The sequence below is a fragment of the Olea europaea genome, chromosome 6 (genome assembly GCF_002742605.1).
Source record: "Olea europaea var. sylvestris chromosome 6, O_europaea_v1, whole genome shotgun sequence".
Taxonomy (NCBI): Eukaryota; Viridiplantae; Streptophyta; class Magnoliopsida; order Lamiales; family Oleaceae; genus Olea; species Olea europaea.
Genome location: NC_036242.1, coordinates 7,445,907 through 7,467,156, shown reverse-complemented (window position 1 = coordinate 7,467,156; position 21,250 = coordinate 7,445,907). Strand labels below are relative to the sequence as shown.

Below are 21,250 nucleotides of genomic sequence, written 5' to 3'. Positions count from 1 at the left end.
CCATCTACAACATCTCCACCACCGCCAAAGACTATCGCCTACAGCACAATCTACACCATCGTTGAACACTATCATCTGCACCACCATGGCCACCAAAATAAATGGTTATAAACTCTCTCCTCACCGCTAGGGATGTTAAATAGGCCTAGCGGTTCTTCGGCTCTGTCGCTCTGCTCGTGGGCTACTCTGACTCGTCATTTGCGGGGGGCTCAATCCTCATCGTGCCCACGAGCCAAAGTTCACGAGCTCATGGGCTCGTCGAAAATGTGCAAATTTACAAAAAAAAAAAATTATTAAAAAAATAAAAGCTTGTGGGCTCAGCTCAAGCCTTGAGCTCGTGGGCTGAGCCGAGCTCGAGCTAGGCTCGTTTCTCACGAGCCACGAGCTCGAGCATAACTCGTAGGTTAAAGGGCTGAGTCGGTCAAGTCGGCTCGACTCATTGCCATCCCTACTCCTCACACACCACCATCACTCATAGCACTACATCACTACACTCGCATCAAACCATAATAAAACCGCACAAAACCATCAACCATCAAAATACAGAAAATAATAATAATAATAATAATAATAGATCTCAATGAAGCAAGAGGGAAGAAAGTGCAACAGCATCAATAGATCAGGAAATGGTGTCGGCGGCGATGATATTCGATGATGGCTTCTTGAGACGACTAGTGGTTGCAATAGATTATAGAGTGGTATAAGGTTGGTTAGAGAGAGACGAGAAATAGAGATGATGAAAAAGAATAGGGTTTTGTATGGATGGTTGGGTATGGATTAGGTGAGATGAATTAAATATTTTGTAATATAATTATTAATATTTAAAATATCAATTATCATCTAATTTTTGGAAAAAAAAATTAATAAATCTTAATTTTGAATTTGGAAGTTTAAAATTCTGGCATGCTGTACTTGCCACTGCTAGAAATCCACGGCCCTGGAAGAGGGGGGGGGGGGGATTATTCCCTTTTTGCCCCCTCTATTTTTCCTGGTCAATCCCGTTTCTTTTTTAATTTTTTAATTTTTGGGTGGTGAGTAGCGGGGCCCGGAACTGTCGGTGAACGAATGATAAGCTGTCATAAATCTCTTCTTGTTTACTGAAGTACGCATCTTTAAGCAGAGAGAGAAGCGAAGAGATCTGGATCTGGGAACTGGGTATCAAATTGAAGTTTCACTTCAATGGCTTCCAAACTGTTAATCGTTATTGTCTTCGTTCTTGATCTTATTGCTTTTGGTTTGGCTGTTGCTGCTGAGCAGAGACGAAGCACTGTGAGTACTCTCTTAATCAATTATTATTTCTCTTAATTTCTTGTGTAGATTCAAGAAATTATTAGTTAAATGACATGGGATATCTTATAAGATTAAACTTGTAGTTATTGAGAAATTAATTGCACCGAAGTTATTCGACATGAGTTTTGGATTATATTTTCCTCTCGAATTTCTTTAAGAGTATGAAATATATTAACATGAACATCTCCTCTTGAATGAACGAAGTTTGATCTCTGATGCTCGTTGTAATTTTCTTATATGGATTGATTTTTGGCTGGCGGGCTGGCATCTGGTCTCTGTCGACAAGTTTCCATAATTTTCTAGCTATGACTTTTTACTCAATTCAATGGTCAAGGATGTGGAAGGCAGGGTAGAGAAAGATATATGGATTCGAGTCTTTTGTTCATATGGTTTTTGGTTTTTAAGTAAAACGCGGCACTGTAAAGAACGATATATGGATTCAAATGAAGAATGGCCCCATAAAATTGAATCCTGGTTAGTGGATACAAAGTTGCAAAAATCATTTTCCCAGTGTGAGTATGTGCGTGTGAGTTTATTTCCATTGTTTGATGCAGATTCTATAGAATTCACAATGCAAGAGGAAATCCATTTTTTTTAAAGCAGTTAAATACTTGAACTAAACTTGGGGCTTTGGCTCTATTTCATGGTTGTTAGTGCAGAGCTTCAGCTTGATATTAGTAGTACTAAGTTTGACTCTTCCTAATATTTGAATTATATGATTGTTGATAGGGCTCAACAAGGACAGATGGTGAAGATAATTACCAGTATTGTGTTTACGACTCTGATATTGCAACAGGATTTGGTGTCGGTGCATTTTTATTCCTCTTGGCCAGTCAAGTGCTCATAATGGTTGCAAGTAGATGCTTCTGCTGTGGAAAGGCTCTAAACCCCGGAGGTTCAAGGGCTTGTGCACTTGTTCTTTTCATAATCTGCTGGTATATATCCTTCCATTTGGCAAAATTGCAAAACTTTCGAAGTATCATTCTTCACACTATAGATTTTACATATATATTGTCTACCCACAAAGTCTTCTTTCTAACCCACAATAAAATTCTGAAATCTAAATTCGGTAATTATCATTCAGGGTGGCATTCTTCATTGCTGAGGTTTGCTTGCTGGCGGGTTCAGTGAGAAATGCTTACCACACCAAGTACAGGTCAAGGTTCTTTGAGGACCCTCCCTCTTGTGAGACTGTGAGAAAGGGAGTTTTTGCTGCAGGAGCAGCTTTCGTGCTCTTCACTTGCATAATCTCTGAGTTCTATTATGTTAGTTTTTCCAGGGCGAATGAAAGCCCCAGACCATATGGAGGTGAAACTGGAGTTGGGATGGGAGCGTACAAGTGAATGTTATTGAATTAGTTTGCATTTGTCTGAAACTTACACGTCATATTGGTTTTTCTGGTTTGCAGCTCATCTTGTTATAGGAGTCTAGTTTAGATGAAGAAAAGCATGGATTATTACTTTTGAATCATAATTTTGATTTTTGCATGCCCTTGTAAAAGACTTCCTCTACGAATCTATGTTTTTATAACTTCATTAAAAACTCGAGCACATGGTGTCTATAGTTAAGATTTTAGATATAATGTTGAACACTATGTCGCGGTTATAAAGAGGTCGTGTTTGGCAACTGTTTCTGTGCTGTCACTTGTACAACTCTAGCTTAAAGCCTCGTGTGTATATTTTTCTGCTAATTCTGGAGGTAATGTCAATCATCTTCAATTTGTTTTGGAAGTTCGGCTACTTAATACAAGTTTCCTTGCCTAATGGATGTCTCTAATTTACAATTTTGATGTTTTCTTTTGACATCGTCTTTTTATTACTTCTTGAACTGAAGTCTCAAGTCGTCTTGTATAATTTAGAGCATATTTGAGATGACCTGTGTTAAAAATAAGCAGCAATTATATAGTTAATATTGACTTATTTTATATGTAGATAGATCTGCATTAAAAGTAAGTCACATTATAGTACTTATGTTTAAGCACAAGTCACCTGAATGAAGTTAATACAGTATTAATCCATAGTGGTAAAGAATTAGTGAGTGAGCCTTGGCACCAATTCTTGAGTTTTTCTTGAATGTTACTTGTCGGAACTAAGTCATTATTATAGAAACACAAACATATTATTAAATTGAAGTTCACAAAAGAGTACTATAAATCTTGTATCATTTTTAGTACAATTTTTTGTCAAACTCACCCGTGAACAAATGTCAAGATGGCTTCTTTCTTTTCTTGCATAGCAAATACTTGTGGACATGTGGGATTATCGTGATTCATCGGTTAGTTGTCTAGTATGTAGGAGAATGCACTCTATCACAAGATTCAGTTGAATTTAAAGGCTAGGAAAAATATGTAATCGATTCATTTTCATACAACAGTGTGTCATTCGAAGCCGACCTACTATTAAAAAAAATAAATAAAATAAAATAAAATAAAATCAAAGTCCAAGATCTCATGGCAAAGTCCATTTTTTGGAAGCGGGAAGGAATTCATCATATAACATCCATTAGTAAAAACTTCACTGGCCTAGAATGACGTCACTTTGTATGTCACCAATTAGTACCACCACGTGTGGCATGTGAGAAAGTTCCACATATGCATTCTAAAATCTGGATGAGATTTATAAGCCTTCATTTGCCAAATGCTAAACAAATATATAATTGTTAATTAACAGTAAAATCTTAAAGTCCTCGTAAGATTTAGAATCTTTATAAATAAGTTGAAATCTTATAAGTTATAAATATGTTTTAAATCTTTAAAAACACTAGAAAGTAACTTTGCTTTTGTACTACTTCGTACATCTATTGTTAATTTTAGGTTCTAGCCATATAAATAGATTGTGAAAGTTCGTTGGTCTAGTCTAGAGGAGTCATCGATACCTTTATTCTTACATCTTGTAATTTTTACCAAGAGAATACTTTTGGATGCGTATGCTTTATATAGTGATATTGATAAGCACTATATTTGCCAAGGCACTAAATCTCCAGTGGGGAGGAATGATGCGCCCACCCAATATCGAGACGCCACCTCGGCTGGTGGCCCACATACCTCAAGGTGTCTAGTGGAGCACCCTGATAAGACAATTGCACCGTCACGTGGTGCCACCACCTTACTGAAGTTTCTCTCTTGCCAAGGTGGATAACAAGCAGATATTAATGAACTCTAATGAGAATAAAGATTACTCTAATGAGAATAAAGATTAGGAGAGCGACTGCAAGTTAACTAATATTTCACACGTCAAGTGACACAAGAAGTATAACAATCGTTAGGTGTATTTGATTTCGTTACTTCAGTATTATAGAGTGAATTTTTTGCATAGTTGTTTGGAGGTTCCGGTCATATGATGCCTCATTTGTAGTGATTCGGTTTTAAAAATTAGACAGGAAAGTACTTTTCAATCAATAAGTCCTAGATGGTATAAAATTTTATATATTTAACCAAAGTCCCCACACATGCAAAGTTTTAGTTGTAGTTTAAGATAATAACTTATCTAATAATCTAGTGACCCATTAACATGCTCGACATCTTTGATAGGATAACTTAGACAACGCTGAACAATTTTAAAAAACCAAGCATGAATTACGGGAGTTTAGTCCGGTAATTGGGGGAGAAAAATACAGTAAACTAAGCGCGAATTACGAGTGCCTTGGTTACCATTTTTACAAATCTTGAACTTTCTCTTTCTAATGGTAGCATCCAGCTCAATTTCATGGTCGGGTTAAAGAAAAGTAGAATAATTTTTCGAGTCCATTATTTCAATAGTAGTGCACGACCTATTCGGCTACTCCTTGGATAAGGGACCACAAAAGCATAAGAAAATATCATGAACACACGTCCATCACCCAATCTAGAGAAAGATAGCAATGCTATTAAAGACAACCAACATTTATAAGACGGCCCCGATAGCAGTTGGGGACTTTAAGAAACTGATGCTAAGCTTTGTTATGTCGTTTTCTATTGTAACAGTGATGGGCTGGATACCATGTTACAAAGACGATTTTCCGTAAAATTTAACTAATTTGTGTTGCTTTCTTCCTGCTTTTTAAGTACATGTTTTAGGCCAAAAGGCGACGATCTCGCAAACTCGAGTACTACGTTGTTTTCTTTTAGGGTTTTTTTTTTTTGTTTTTTTTACAAGGGTGAACCCGTAGCCACTACCTCTCCGGTGCACATTGGGTAAATCATTGGGCTGACACAATAGCCTGCAAATCACGCCAGTCAGATAAACTGTACTAGGCAATCCCAGTGCAACAGGCTCGATCGAGAAAGTGTTGATAGCGAGAATCGAACTCATGACCAAAGATTTTGGCGCTCACCTACTCCACCAACTCGACCACCGCATCAAGGGCTTCTTTTAGGGAAAATTTTGCATATGCATTTGGAGGTTTTCCCATCTTGAAATAACATTATAGAGGGTGTTTGACACCATTTTTTTTTGGAAAAATAAATTTTAGAATAGTAAATTGATGGAGAATATGTAGATGAAAAATAAGGAAAATTTTTTTATTTACGTGTAATATTATTTTAATGAAGAATGTGTTGTTAAAAAGAAGAGATAAAAATACATTTTGATAAAAATGGGAATCAAACTATCAATGATTTCTATTGGAAGAAAATTGCTAGCATTTTTGTTTCAAACTATATATTTCAATTTTTCATTCAAATTCAGAAACTATTTTGACAACTTTATTAAAACTTTTAGGAAATAGAATTTCATCAAAGAGAATTCAAATTCAGAATCAATAATCAATTGAAGAAAAATTACTTATTACAATTTTTGATTAGCAACATACTAAAATAGAAAGGGTTTGTAAAAGAAACATGTTGGGAAAAGTATTGACAATTAATGATGTTTAACCTAACACATTCTAATGATTATGCATCTATACAAACAAACATAAAAGTATCACATTCAAACTACAAATCAAGATAGCAGATATCTTCTGGTTTCACCTTTTATTGTTTTACTAACAAGTGGTTGATTCTATCATACTTGCTAAGTTCATACATTTCATTTATACTATTGAAAATTATCGTTTATTTTTCCTAATTATGAAACCAATACACAACCATTCAACTATTGTTGTAATAATTTTAACAATATAATACGTTTGTTTGATAAATATTTTTTTGAGTAGTAGTTCTTTGAGGAGTATTTTTTCGTGTAATTAAAAAATATTAAAAAAAATTATGGAATAAACATGAAAAATCATTTTTGTAGGGAAGGAGTGATTAAAATGAATGTGCAGAGACAAAGTCAGGGGAGAACAGTTTTTTTTTTTTTTTTAGCAATGTACTAATACATGAAAGACATGAAAAAAGGGCTTCGACTGCCTTGGACTAAAGTCCAAGGACTATCGAAGTGTAGGGTTAAGTAATTTTCAAATAATCAAAATCAAAGAAGGACTTAATGCAATTCATTGTAGTGGTGGCTTACGAGTAATTTGCTTGCTTTTATACTATACTAATGATATTACGTAGTGAAAAAAATTGAAATGAATTATCATGTCTAGACCCGAAACACAAGAATTACATACCAAGATAATTGACCTCATTTGGTATCCATTTTTTTCAAAATATATTTTTCTCTCTCCTCTTTTCAACCACATATTTTTTATTAAAATAAATTACACGTAAATCAAAAAAAATTTCTTATTTTTTAACCACACATTTTCCATCAATTTACTATTTTGAAATGCATTTTTTCAAGAAAATTGTTATCAAACACCCTATATTAACAATAATACTACTACCATAAACCCCTAATTGGTTCAGCTAAAAAACTAATTAAAAATTAAGTTAAAATAACAAATAATTTTAACCATAAATTTTATGAAATATACAACTTTTCAATTATATATTTTATTAATTTTATTAAAATAGAATAAAAATATGATTTTTTTTATCTAAATTAAATTAAATGGGCTAATTGTTTCCGACAATATATATTTGGAAGTTCTAAAACATCAACTACAACTGTGGAACAAAATGATGAAGAATTGAATTAAAATTCCAAAAGTCAATTATTTTTGCATCTTCCCCTCTCTTTTTCCACCACATGTCTGTTTTTTTTTTTTTTTTTTTCCATTAATTCCTTATTAATTAAATTCAACACCAGACGACAAAAGGTTTGCAAGCACACGACACGACACCGTTTCACCTCTCTTCTCCCATCCTCGTATCTAAGTTCTCGAAGTTGAAAACCCTCTTCCAGTGTTGTTCGATCTCCCCATTTTCCAAATTCACGCGCTCCTGAACTTCTTACTCGCTTTCACGGAAACCCTACTCTCTTTCTACATATATATACCATATACGTAGCACTGACATAGACGGACCCCAGTGGAGTTGGACCGGACAATGTGACCCGGGGATGAGCAGAACCGGGGAAGACGACGACGACGAAGAGGGCTTCCACGACTCCCTCGACCGCCTCCTGTCTTCCTCAAACACTTCCTGTTCCTGCTCCCGTTCCAGCTCGGAAGACGAGGATCCGAACTGCAATTACAGCCCCGAGCCAGTGCCCAGGTTCCCCATGGGCTTGTCTAATAAATACGATGTATGGATCACCCAACCGTCTTCGGTTGAGGAACGCCGCCTCCATCTCCTCCGACAAATGGGCCTCACTAAAGATCCCTCCCTCCTGCGCCACCGCCCCTCCTTGTCATCTTCCGGTTGTTCTCGTGACTTATTTAACCGATCGGCCTCTTCGGATCACTTAAGCACCAGTGAGAGCTCTTCCAATATTCATAATAATTCGTTGACCCTTAATAATATTAATAGTAATTATGATAGTGGTGGTAATACTAATGGGACATTATCCGGGATTGTAAGATCTAAATCGGACGGGGACAGTAATTCTTGCAAGAGTTTGGAGTTTTGCATAATCAATTCGAATTCCTCTTCACCAGGCAAGGAGGGGATTGTTGGAACTGGTTTCCCTGTAAAGACTGATAATCAGAACAACAGGCAAAGCCATTCTGATGTTGAGAAATCTAGAATTGGCAATGGATCACCAATGATCAGTGCCAAAACTAAGAATAAGCCGCCCAAAAGAGAGATTAGAGAAGATTCAACGTGCAATGGTAACTTTAGTAGTTCATTGACCATTCCAAGGAAAGGCGAGTCTGATGACGGTTTGGTGTGTAATAAGTCAAATACTGTCAATGGGGTGTGTACAATAAAAAATCTGGATAACGGGAAGGAGTTTGTGGTGAAGGAGGTGAGGGAAGATGGGATGTGGAAAAAGATCAAGGAAGTGGGGACGGGGCGGCACTTGACCATGGAAGAGTTCTCTTCTGAGATGTGTGTCGGGACTTCGCCTATTGTGCAGGAGTTGATGAGGAGGCAGAATGTAGAGGATGGGATCAATGATGGTTTGGATTCAAATGCAGATGGGAACTGTGAGACTGGATGTAAGTTAAAGAAAAGAGGGAATTGGTTGAAGAGTATAAAAAATATGGCAAGTTCTGTTACAGGGCAAAAGGAGAGGCGGAGTAGCGATGAGAGAGATACATCATCAGAGAAGGGTGGGAGGAGGTCGAGCTCTGCTACAGATGATAGTCAGGATGTTTCCTTTCATGTGCCTGAAAGAGTTCGGGTCAGGCAGTATGGGAAATCTGTTAAAGAGCTTACAGCGTTATACAAAAGCCAGGACATACAGGCTCACAGGGGGTCGATTTGGACAATTAAGTTTAGTTTGGATGGCAAGTATCTTGCTACGGCTGGAGAGGACTGCGTGATTCATGTGTGGGAGGTTGTTGAATCAGAGAGGAAGGGAGATTTGTTGGTGGAGAAAATCGAAGATGGAAATTTCAATCTTCAGTTTTTGGCCAATGGATCACCAGAGCCCTCTTCAATGGCACCAAATTCGGACAGTTACTCAGAGAAAAAGAGACTAGGGAAGTCATCCATAAGCCGAAAATCAGTGAGCCTTGAACAGATTTTGGTGCCAGAGACAGTGTTTGCCCTCTTGGAGAAACCCATCTGTTCATTTCAAGGACATCTGAATGATGTACTGGACCTCTCGTGGTCCAAGTCTCAGGTTAGCTTGATCTTTGCCTTATTTTTCTATTGTTCTTCATATGGTATAATGATTTGAGAAATAATATGAAGTCTTCCTTGACCTCTGTTTGCAAGTTGAAAAATGAAATTACTTATGTGACAATTGAATCATGTATTAACTAAGATTGTCATATTCCTAGACCCTGATTGTGCGATTTAGACATTTTAGCCGAGTTTTTTCAGTCCATGTATAGAATACTGCCTTTGTGGGCATTCTCTCTGGTGGGTTGTCCACTAGATCACTGAACAAGAAGGTTGTATACAGGACCATAGTTCATTTTGGGCTTTTGAATTTTTTTTACTGTAACTTAATCAATATGTTCATCTTTTTAATGAATTAATAGAAAAGATAATGCAAGATGTGGATATTTGCTTTCCAATATGTTTAATTAGAATATTTATAATAGGGCAAAGAAATGGAATGTGATATTTAAATTAGTTGCAAGCTCGACGCGGCTTATTATGGCTATGTGTTGTGTTAATCTGGTTATTGTTAATGAAATAATAGAAGAGATAATGCAAGATGTGGATATTTGCTTTCCAATATGTTTAATTAGAATATTTATAATAGGGCAAAGAAATGGAATGTGATATTTAAATTAGTTGCAAGCTCGACGCGGCTTATTATGGCTATGTGTTGTGTTAATCTGGTTATTGTTAATATAGAGCGAGAAAATGATTTTGTCGAAGCATCTTCATTAAGCTTTTTTTTGTTTGCTCAAAAAAATTTAAGACAATCCACCCCGATTTTTTTCATCTCTGTAGGTTTATTTAGCAGCTTTTAACCTCATGAGATTTGTTGATAGAATTGTTAGTGCTAGTGATGTGTAATATCCACACCTTTCATGTCTTTGAAAGGATTTTTTTGTTGTTGCGCTGTATAGAATTAACAAAGATTTGTATGTACTTACAGTTATCTATGATTCCTATTCTTATTAAACTTTAAGCTAGTTGGATACATAATATACTGTGTTGAACATTTTGGTTAAAAGTTTATAAAATTTTCTTTGAACAGTTTGGGATGCATCTCTGATTATTGGTTGTGAACAGCCAGAAATTTAAATATTGGCCCGAACACGAAATTTGATGTTTTAAAGTATTATCCTAAAGGCATGGGAAAAAGTAACTATTGTCTAAGAAACCTAGTATCTCAAAGAGTATTTAAGCAAGGCAAAGTCATATGTCAATGAAATACATTGTGTCTTAATAATAATAATAATAATAATAGATCTCAATGAAGCAAGAGGGAAGAAAGTGCAACAGCATCAATAGATCAGGAAATGGTGTCGGCGGCGATGATATTCGATGATGGCTTCTTGAGACGACTAGTGGTTGCAATAGATTATAGAGTGGTATAAGGTTGGTTAGAGAGAGACGAGAAATAGAGATGATGAAAAAGAATAGGGTTTTGTATGGATGGTTGGGTATGGATTAGGTGAGATGAATTAAATATTTTGTAATATAATTATTAATATTTAAAATATCAATTATCATCTAATTTTTGGAAAAAAAAATTAATAAATCGTAATTTTGAATTTGGAAGTTTAAAATTCTGGCATGCTGTACTTGCCACTGCTAGAAATCCACGGCCCTGGAAGAGCAGGGGTATTATTCCCTTTTTGCCCCCTCTATTTTTCCTGGTCAATCCCGTTTCTTTTTTAATTTTTTAATTTTTGGGTGGTGAGTAGCGGGGCCCGGAACTGTCGGTGAACGAATGATAAGCTGTCATAAATCTCTTCTTGTTTACTGAAGTACGCATCTTTAAGCAGAGAGAGAAGCGAAGAGATCTGGATCTGGGAACTGGGTATCAAATTGAAGTTTCACTTCAATGGCTTCCAAACTGTTAATCGTTATTGTCTTCGTTCTTGATCTTATTGCTTTTGGTTTGGCTGTTGCTGCTGAGCAGAGACGAAGCACTGTGAGTACTCTCTTAATCAATTATTATTTCTCTTAATTTCTTGTGTAGATTCAAGAAATTATTAGTTAAATGACATGGGATATCTTATAAGATTAAACTTGTAGTTATTGAGAAATTAATTGCACCGAAGTTATTCGACATGAGTTTTGGATTATATTTTCCTCTCGAATTTGTTTAAGAGTATGAAATATATTAACATGAACATCTCCTCTTGAATGAACGAAGTTTGATCTCTGATGCTCGTTGTAATTTTCTTATATGGATTGATTTTTGGCTGGCGGGCTGGCATCTGGTCTCTGTCGACAAGTTTCCATAATTTTCTAGCTATGACTTTTTACTCAATTCAATGGTCAAGGATGTGGAAGGCAGGGTAGAGAAAGATATATGGATTCTAGTCTTTTGTTCATATGGTTTTTAAGTAAAACGCGGCACTGTAAAGAACGATATATGGATTCAAATGAAGAATGGCCCCATAAAATTGAATCCTGGTTAGTGGATACAAAGTTGCAAAAATCATTTTCCCAGTGTGAGTAAGTGCGTATGAGTTTATTTCCATTGTTTGATGCAGATTCTATAGAATTCACAATGCAAGAGGAAATCCGTTTTTTTTAAAGCAGTTAAATACTTGAACTAAACTTGGGGCTTTGGCTCTATTTCATGGTTGTTAGTGCAGAGCTTCAGCTTGATATTAGTAGTACTAAGTTTGACTCTTCCTAATATTTGAATTATATGATTGTTGACAGGGCACAACAAGGACGGATGGCGAAGATAATTACCAGTATTGTGTTTACGACTCTGATATTGCAACGGGATTTGGTGTTGGTGCATTTTTGTTCCTCTTGGCCAGTCAAGTGCTCATAATGGTTGCAAGTAGATGCTTCTGCTGTGGAAAGGCTCTAAACCCCGGAGGTTCAAGGGCTTGTGCACTTGTTCTTTTCATAATCTGCTGGTATATATCCTTCCATTTGGCAAAATTGAAAAACTTTCAAAGTATTCCATTTGGCAAAATTGCAAAACTTTCAAAGTATCATTCTTCACACGATTGATGTTACATATATATTGTCTACCTACAAAGTCTTCTTTCTAACACACAATAAAATTCTGAATTCTAAATTCGGCAATTATCATTCAGGGTGACATTCTTCATTGCTGAGATTTGCTTGCTGGCGGGTTCAGTGAGAAATGCTTACCACACCAAGTACAGGTCAAGGTTCTTTGAGGACCCTCCCTCTTGCGAGACTGTGAGAAAGGGAGTTTTTGCAGCAGGAGCAGCTTTCGTGCTCTTCACTTGCATAATCTCCGAGTTCTATTATGTTAGTTTTTCCAGGGCGAATGAAAGCCCCAGACCATATGGAGGTGAAACTGGAGTTGGGATGGGAGCGTACAAGTGAATGTTATTGAATTAGTTTGCATTTGTCTGAAACTTACACATCATATTGGTTTTTCTGGTTTGCAGTTCATCTTGTTATAGGAGTCTAGTTTAGAAGAAGAAAAGCGTGGATTATTACTTTTGAATCATAATTTTGATTTTTGCATGCCCTTGTAAAAGACTTCCTTGATGAGGATATGGTTATCTCTACGAATCTATGTTTTTATAACTTCATTAAAAACTGGAACACAGGGTGTCTATAGTTAAGATTTTAGATATAATGTTGAATACTATGTCCCGGTTATAAAGAGGTCGTGTCTGGCAACTGTTTCTGTGCTGTCATTTGTACATGTCTACTTAGGCACCATTGCCTCAAGATTCGAATTACCTTCTCATTTGTCTTTAAGTCTAGCTTAAAACCTTTTGTGTATATTTTTCTGCTAATTCTGGAGGTAATGTTGATTATCTTCAATTTGTTTTGGAAGTTCGGCTACTTAATACAAGTTTCCTTGCTTAATGGATGACTCTAATTTACAATTTTATGTTGTCTTTTGACATCGTCTTTTTATTACTTCTCGAACTGAAGTCTCAAGTCGTCTTGTATAATTTAGAGCATATTTGAGATGACCCATGTTAAAAATAAGCAGCAAATATATAGTTAATATTGACTTTTTTTATACGCAGATAGATCTGCATTAAAAATAAGTCACATTATAGTACTTATGTTTAAGTACAAGTCACCTGAATGAAGTTAATACAGTATTAATCCATAGTGGTAAAGAATTAGTGAGTCCTTCATCCTCAGAGCCTTGGCACCAATTTTTGAGTTTTCCTTGAATGTTACTCGTCGGAACTAAGTCATTATTATAGAAACACAAACATATTATCAAATTGAAGTTCACAAAAGAGTGCTATAAATCTTCCATCATTTTGAGTACAAATGTTTGTCGACTTACCCGTGAACAAATGTCAAGATGGCTTCTTTCTTTTCTTACATAGCAAGTAATTGTGGACATGTGGGATTATCGTGATTCATCTGTTAGTTGTCTAGTATGGAGGAGAATGCAGTCTATCACTAGATTCAGTTGAATTTAGAGGCTAGGAAAAATATGTAATCGATTCATTTTCATACAACAGTGTGTCATTCGAAGTCGACTTACTATAAAAAAAAAATTCCAAGACCTCATGGCAAAGTCCATTTTTTGGAAGCGGGAACGAATTCCATCATATAACATCCATTAGTTAAAAATTCACTGCCCTAGAATGACGTCACTTTGTATGTCGCCAATTAGTACCACCACATGTGGCATGTGAGAAAGTTCCACATATGCATTCTAAAATTTGGATGAGATTTATAAGCCTTCATTTGCCAATGCTAAACAAATATATAATTGTTAATTAACAGTAAAATCTTAAAGTCCTCGTAAGATTTAGAATCTTTATAAATAAGTTGAAATCTTACAAGTTATAAATATGTTTTAAATCTTTAAAAACACTAGAAAGTAACTTTGCTTTTGTACTACTTCGTACATCTATTGTTAATTTTAGGTTCCTAGCCATATAAATAGATTGTAAAAGTTCGTTGGTCTAGTCTAGAGGAGTCATCGATATTCTTACATCTTGTAATTTTTACCAAGAGAATGCTTTTAGATGCATACGCTTTACATAGTGATATTGATAAGCACTATATTTGCCAAGGCACTAAATCTCCAGGGGGGCGGGATGATGCACCCACCCAATGTCAAGGCGCCACCTTAGCTGGTGGCCCACATACCTCAAGGTGTGTGGTGGAGCACCCTGATAAGACGGTTGCACCGCCACGTGATGCCACCGCCTCATTGAAGTTTCTCTCTTGCCAAAGTGGATAACAAGCAAACGTTGACGAACTCTAACGAGAATAAAGATTAGGAGAGTGACTACAAGTTAACTAATATTTCACACGTCACGTGACACAAGAAGTATAACAATCTTGAGGTGTTTTTGATTTCGTTATTTAGGTATTATAGAGTGAATTTTTTGGATAGTTGTTTGGAGGTTCCGGTCATACGATGCCTCATATGTAGTGATTCGGTTTAAAAAATTAGACGAGAAAGTACTTTTCAATCAATAAGTCCTAGATGGTATAAAATTCTATTTAACCAATGTACCCAAACATGCAAAGTTCTAGTCGTAGTTTAAGATAATAACTTATCTAATAATCTAGTGACCCATTAACATGCTCGACATCTTTGATAGGATAACTTAGACATCGCTGAACAATTTTAAAAAACCAAGCATGAATTATGGGAGTTTAGTCCGGTAATTGGGGGAGAAAAATACAGTAAACTAAGCGCGAATTACGCGTGCCTTGGTTACCATTTTTACAAATCTTGAACTTTTTCTTTCTAATGGTAACATCCAGCTCAATTTCATGGTCGGGTTAAAGAAAAGTAGAATAATTTTTTTCGAGTCCATTATTTCAATAGTAGTGCACGACCTATTCGGCTACTCCTTGGATAAGGGACCACAAAAGCATAAGAAAATATCATAAACACACGTCCATCACCCAATCTAGAGAAAGATAGCAATGCTATTAAAGACAACCAACATTTATAAGACGGCCCCGATAGCAGTTGGGGACTTTAAGAAACTGATGCTAAGCTTTGTTATGTCGTTTTCTATTGTAACAGTGATGGGCTGGATACCATGTTACAAAGACGATTTTCCGTAAAATTTAACTAATTTGTGTTGCTTTCTTCCTGCTTTTTAAGTACATGTTTTAGGCCAAAAGGCGACGATCTCGCAAACTCGAGTACTACGTTGTTTTCTTTTAGGGATTTTTTTTTTTGTTTTTTTTACAAGGGTGAACCCGTAGCCACTACCTCTCCGGTGCACATTGGGTAAATCATTGGGCTGACACAATAGCCTGCAAATCACGCCAGTCAGATAAACTGTACTAGGCAATCCCAGTGCAACAGGCTCGATCGAGAAAGTGTTGATAGCGAGAATCGAACTCATGACCAAAGATTTTGGCGCTCACCTACTCCACCAACTCGACCACCGCATCAAGGGCTTCTTTTAGGGAAAATTTTGCATATGCATTTGGAGGTTTTCCCATCTTGAAATAACATTATAGAGGGTGTTTGACACCATTTTTTTTTGGAAAAATAAATTTTAGAATAGTAAATTGATGGAGAATATGTAGATGAAAAATAAGGAAAAAATTTTTATTTACGTGTAATATTATTTTAATGAAAAATGTGTTGTTAAAAAGAAGAGAGAAAAATACATTTTGATAAAAATGGGAATCAAACTATCAATGATTTCTACTGGAAGAAAATTGCTAGCATTTTTGTTTCAAACTATATATTTCAATTTTTCATTCAAATTCAGAAACTATTTTGACAACTTTATTAAAACTTTTAGGAAATAGAATTTCATCAAAGAGAATTCAAATTCAGAATCAATAATCAATTGAAGAAAAATTACTTATTACAATTTTTGATTAGCAACATACTAAAATAGAAAGGGTTTGTAAAAGAAACATGTTGGGAAAAGTATTGACAATTAATGATGTTTAACCTAACACATTCTAATGATTATGCATCTATACAAACAAACATAAAAGTATCACATTCAAACTACAAATCAAGATAGCAGATATCTTCTGGTTTCACCTTTTATTGTTTTACTAACAAGTGGTTGATTCTATCATACTTGCTAAGTTCATACATTTCATTTATACTATTGAAAATTATCGTTTATTTTTCCTAATTATGAAACCAATACACAACCATTCAACTATTGTTGTAATAATTTTAACAATATAATACGTTTGTTTGATAAATATTTTTTTGAGTAGTAGTTCTTTGAGGAGTATTTTTCCGTGTAATTAAAAAATATTAAAAAAAATTATGGAATAAACATGAAAAATCATTTTTGTAGGGAAGGAGTGATTAAAATGAATGTGCAGAGACAAAGTCAGGGGAGAACAGTTTTTTTTTTTTTTTTAGCAATGTACTAATACATGAAAGACATGAAAAAAGGGCTTCGACTGCCTTGGACTAAAGTCCAAGGACTATCGAAGTGTAGGGTTAAGTAATTTTCAAATAATCAAAATCAAAGAAGGACTTAATGCAATTCATTGTAGTGGTGGCTTACGAGTAATTTGCTTGCTTTTATACTATACTAATGATATTACGTAGTGAAAAAAATTGAAATGAATTATCATGTCTAGACCCGAAACACAAGAATTACATACCAAGATAATTGACCTCATTTGGTATCCATTTTTTTCAAAATATATTTTTCTCTCTCCTCTTTTCAACCACATATTTTTTATTAAAATAAATTACACGTAAATCAAAAAAAATTTCTTATTTTTTAACCACACATTTTCCATCAATTTACTATTTTGAAATGCATTTTTTCAAGAAAATTGTTATCAAACACCCTATATTAACAATAATACTACTACCATAAACCCCTAATTGGTTCAGCTAAAAAACTAATTAAAAATTAAGTTAAAATAACAAATAATTTTAACCATAAATTTTATGAAATATACAACTTTTCAATTATATATTTTATTAATTTTATTAAAATAGAATAAAAATATGATTTTTTTTATCTAAATTAAATTAAATGGGCTAATTGTTTCCGACAATATATATTTGGAAGTTCTAAAACATCAACTACAACTGTGGAACAAAATGATGAAGAATTGAATTAAAATTCCAAAAGTCAATTATTTTTGCATCTTCCCCTCTCTTTTTCCACCACATGTCTGTTTTTTTTTTTTTTTTTTTCCATTAATTCCTTATTAATTAAATTCAACACCAGACGACAAAAGGTTTGCAAGCACACGACACGACACCGTTTCACCTCTCTTCTCCCATCCTCGTATCTAAGTTCTCGAAGTTGAAAACCCTCTTCCAGTGTTGTTCGATCTCCCCATTTTCCAAATTCACGCGCTCCTGAACTTCTTACTCGCTTTCACGGAAACCCTACTCTCTTTCTACATATATATACCATATACGTAGCACTGACATAGACGGACCCCAGTGGAGTTGGACCGGACAATGTGACCCGGGGATGAGCAGAACCGGGGAAGACGACGACGACGAAGAGGGCTTCCACGACTCCCTCGACCGCCTCCTGTCTTCCTCAAACACTTCCTGTTCCTGCTCCCGTTCCAGCTCGGAAGACGAGGATCCGAACTGCAATTACAGCCCCGAGCCAGTGCCCAGGTTCCCCATGGGCTTGTCTAATAAATACGATGTATGGATCACCCAACCGTCTTCGGTTGAGGAACGCCGCCTCCATCTCCTCCGACAAATGGGCCTCACTAAAGATCCCTCCCTCCTGCGCCACCGCCCCTCCTTGTCATCTTCCGGTTGTTCTCGTGACTTATTTAACCGATCGGCCTCTTCGGATCACTTAAGCACCAGTGAGAGCTCTTCCAATATTCATAATAATTCGTTGACCCTTAATAATATTAATAGTAATTATGATAGTGGTGGTAATACTAATGGGACATTATCCGGGATTGTAAGATCTAAATCGGACGGGGACAGTAATTCTTGCAAGAGTTTGGAGTTTTGCATAATCAATTCGAATTCCTCTTCACCAGGCAAGGAGGGGATTGTTGGAACTGGTTTCCCTGTAAAGACTGATAATCAGAACAACAGGCAAAGCCATTCTGATGTTGAGAAATCTAGAATTGGCAATGGATCACCAATGATCAGTGCCAAAACTAAGAATAAGCCGCCCAAAAGAGAGATTAGAGAAGATTCAACGTGCAATGGTAACTTTAGTAGTTCATTGACCATTCCAAGGAAAGGCGAGTCTGATGACGGTTTGGTGTGTAATAAGTCAAATACTGTCAATGGGGTGTGTACAATAAAAAATCTGGATAACGGGAAGGAGTTTGTGGTGAAGGAGGTGAGGGAAGATGGGATGTGGAAAAAGATCAAGGAAGTGGGGACGGGGCGGCACTTGACCATGGAAGAGTTCTCTTCTGAGATGTGTGTCGGGACTTCGCCTATTGTGCAGGAGTTGATGAGGAGGCAGAATGTAGAGGATGGGATCAATGATGGTTTGGATTCAAATGCAGATGGGAACTGTGAGACTGGATGTAAGTTAAAGAAAAGAGGGAATTGGTTGAAGAGTATAAAAAATATGGCAAGTTCTGTTACAGGGCAAAAGGAGAGGCGGAGTAGCGATGAGAGAGATACATCATCAGAGAAGGGTGGGAGGAGGTCGAGCTCTGCTACAGATGATAGTCAGGATGTTTCCTTTCATGTGCCTGAAAGAGTTCGGGTCAGGCAGTATGGGAAATCTGTTAAAGAGCTTACAGCGTTATACAAAAGCCAGGACATACAGGCTCACAGGGGGTCGATTTGGACAATTAAGTTTAGTTTGGATGGCAAGTATCTTGCTACGGCTGGAGAGGACTGCGTGATTCATGTGTGGGAGGTTGTTGAATCAGAGAGGAAGGGAGATTTGTTGGTGGAGAAAATCGAAGATGGAAATTTCAATCTTCAGTTTTTGGCCAATGGATCACCAGAGCCCTCTTCAATGGCACCAAATTCGGACAGTTACTCAGAGAAAAAGAGACTAGGGAAGTCATCCATAAGCCGAAAATCAGTGAGCCTTGAACAGATTTTGGTGCCAGAGACAGTGTTTGCCCTCTTGGAGAAACCCATCTGTTCATTTCAAGGACATCTGAATGATGTACTGGACCTCTCGTGGTCCAAGTCTCAGGTTAGCTTGATCTTTGCCTTATTTTTCTATTGTTCTTCATATGGTATAATGATTTGAGAAATAATATGAAGTCTTCCTTGACCTCTGTTTGCAAGTTGAAAAATGAAATTACTTATGTGACAATTGAATCATGTATTAACTAAGATTGTCATATTCCTAGACCCTGATTGTGCGATTTAGACATTTTAGCCGAGTTTTTTCAGTCCATGTATAGAATACTGCCTTTGTGGGCATTCTCTCTGGTGGGTTGTCCACTAGATCACTGAACAAGAAGGTTGTATACAGGACCATAGTTCATTTTGGGCTTTTGAATTTTTTTTACTGTAACTTAATCAATATGTTCATCTTTTTAATGAATTAATAGAAAAGATAATGCAAGATGTGGATATTTGCTTTCCAATATGTTTAATTAGAATATTTATAATAGGGCAAAGAAATGGAATGTGATATTTAAATTAGTTGCAAGCTCGACGCGGCTTATTATGGCTATGTGTTGTGTTAATCTGGTTATTGTTAATGAAATAATAGAAGAGATAATGCAAGATGTGGATATTTGCTTTCCAATATGTTTAATTAGAATATTTATAATAGGGCAAAGAAATGGAATGTGATATTTAAATTAGTTGCAAGCTCGACGCGGCTTATTATGGCTATGTGTTGTGTTAATCTGGTTATTGTTAATATAGAGCGAGAAAATGATTTTGTCGAAGCATCTTCATTAAGCTTTTTTTTGTTTGCTCAAAAAAATTTAAGACAATCCACCCCGATTTTTTTCATCTCTGTAGGTTTATTTAGCAGCTTTTAACCTCATGAGATTTGTTGATAGAATTGTTAGTGCTAGTGATGTGTAATATCCACACCTTTCATGTCTTTGAAAGGATTTTTTTGTTGTTGCGCTGTATAGAATTAACAAAGATTTGTATGTACTTACAGTTATCTATGATTCCTATTCTTATTAAACTTTAAGCTAGTTGGATACATAATATACTGTGTTGAACATTTTGGTTAAAAGTTTATAAAATTTTCTTTGAACAGTTTGGGATGCATCTCTGATTATTGGTTGTGAACAGCCAGAAATTTAAATATTGGCCCGAACACGAAATTTGATGTTTTAAAGTATTATCCTAAAGGCATGGGAAAAAGTAACTATTGTCTAAGAAACCTAGTATCTCAAAGAGTATTTAAGCAAGGCAAAGTCATATGTCAATGAAATACATTGTGTCTTAGCGGAGTGGGAAACATTTCTGACAGCATCAATAACCTTTTCCTAAAACTGGTTGGAAAAAGTTCCAGAAGCAAATAGAGAGAAAATGTAGTTTTAATTTCATAATCTGTTATTTCTATGGTGATTTTGCCTTATCTGCCTGGAGAAATTGAGGGATTTGATTTGGAGTGAAAAAATGGTTCTATGAATGGTTGTTGAAGACTATTTAATGATATACATTTGGCCCATCTAGATTAAGTAATGCAAAATGTTTTGGCTGGTCTTTTTCTGTGAAATGCATTTTCAGTTACCAGCTTTATCTTGCATGGTTGGTAAAGACATGAATGAGGCGCACCTTCAGTGACTCAAGGCTAGAGTTCAGTGCTATTTTATTGAGGCAGGTGCCTCACTGAACGAGGAGCGCCCTCAAAAAGCATGAGGCCTGCGCCTCATGTTTTCTATCACATTAAAATTTCTTGTTTTTCTAACTTTGACTTTTAGATGAAAGAGCCTTTTTAATTAGGCTCATCTTGTTATCAAAAAAAAAAAGAAAAAGAAAAAGGGCCAATCAGTTCTTTGGCTAAACAATAAAAATACCTACCCCGCTCCTCATCGCTTCCCCGAGAATCTTCTTCTACAAGATTGCAAGGAGGCAACCAGCGGTTCTGA

The 21,250-nt window shown here is 35.9% G+C and overlaps 4 protein-coding genes across 4 annotated transcripts; all 4 read left to right on the top strand.

Annotated features, from left to right (window-relative positions):
- The first annotated feature begins 972 nt into the window (after positions 1-972).
- On the top strand, positions 973-3,010 carry LOC111395687. Its single transcript, XM_023021797.1, has 3 exons — positions 973-1,269; positions 2,020-2,225; positions 2,375-3,010. The coding sequence occupies exons 1-3, from the start codon at positions 1,180-1,182 to the stop codon at positions 2,631-2,633; spliced, it is 555 nt and encodes a 184-aa protein (XP_022877565.1). The 5' UTR covers positions 973-1,179; the 3' UTR covers positions 2,634-3,010.
- Positions 3,011-7,399: 4,389 nt separating this feature from the next.
- Positions 7,400-11,162, top strand: LOC111395087. The gene is made up of 6 exons (XM_023021103.1): positions 7,400-9,369; positions 9,507-9,568; positions 10,112-10,173; positions 10,587-10,698; positions 10,926-10,986; positions 11,116-11,162. Exons 1-6 carry the CDS (start codon positions 7,656-7,658, stop codon positions 11,160-11,162), a joined length of 2,058 nt encoding a protein of 685 aa, XP_022876871.1. The 5' UTR covers positions 7,400-7,655.
- Positions 11,076-13,063, top strand: LOC111395686. Its single transcript, XM_023021796.1, has 3 exons — positions 11,076-11,264; positions 12,008-12,213; positions 12,397-13,063. The coding sequence occupies exons 1-3, from the start codon at positions 11,175-11,177 to the stop codon at positions 12,653-12,655; spliced, it is 555 nt and encodes a 184-aa protein (XP_022877564.1). The 5' UTR covers positions 11,076-11,174; the 3' UTR covers positions 12,656-13,063.
- A 4,387-nt stretch (positions 13,064-17,450) lies between these two features.
- LOC111395086 (WD repeat-containing protein 44-like) lies at positions 17,451-20,945 on the top strand. Its single transcript, XM_023021102.1, has 3 exons — positions 17,451-19,420; positions 20,448-20,554; positions 20,889-20,945. The coding sequence occupies exons 1-3, from the start codon at positions 17,707-17,709 to the stop codon at positions 20,943-20,945; spliced, it is 1,878 nt and encodes a 625-aa protein (XP_022876870.1). The 5' UTR covers positions 17,451-17,706.
- Positions 20,946-21,250: the final 305 nt, after the last annotated feature.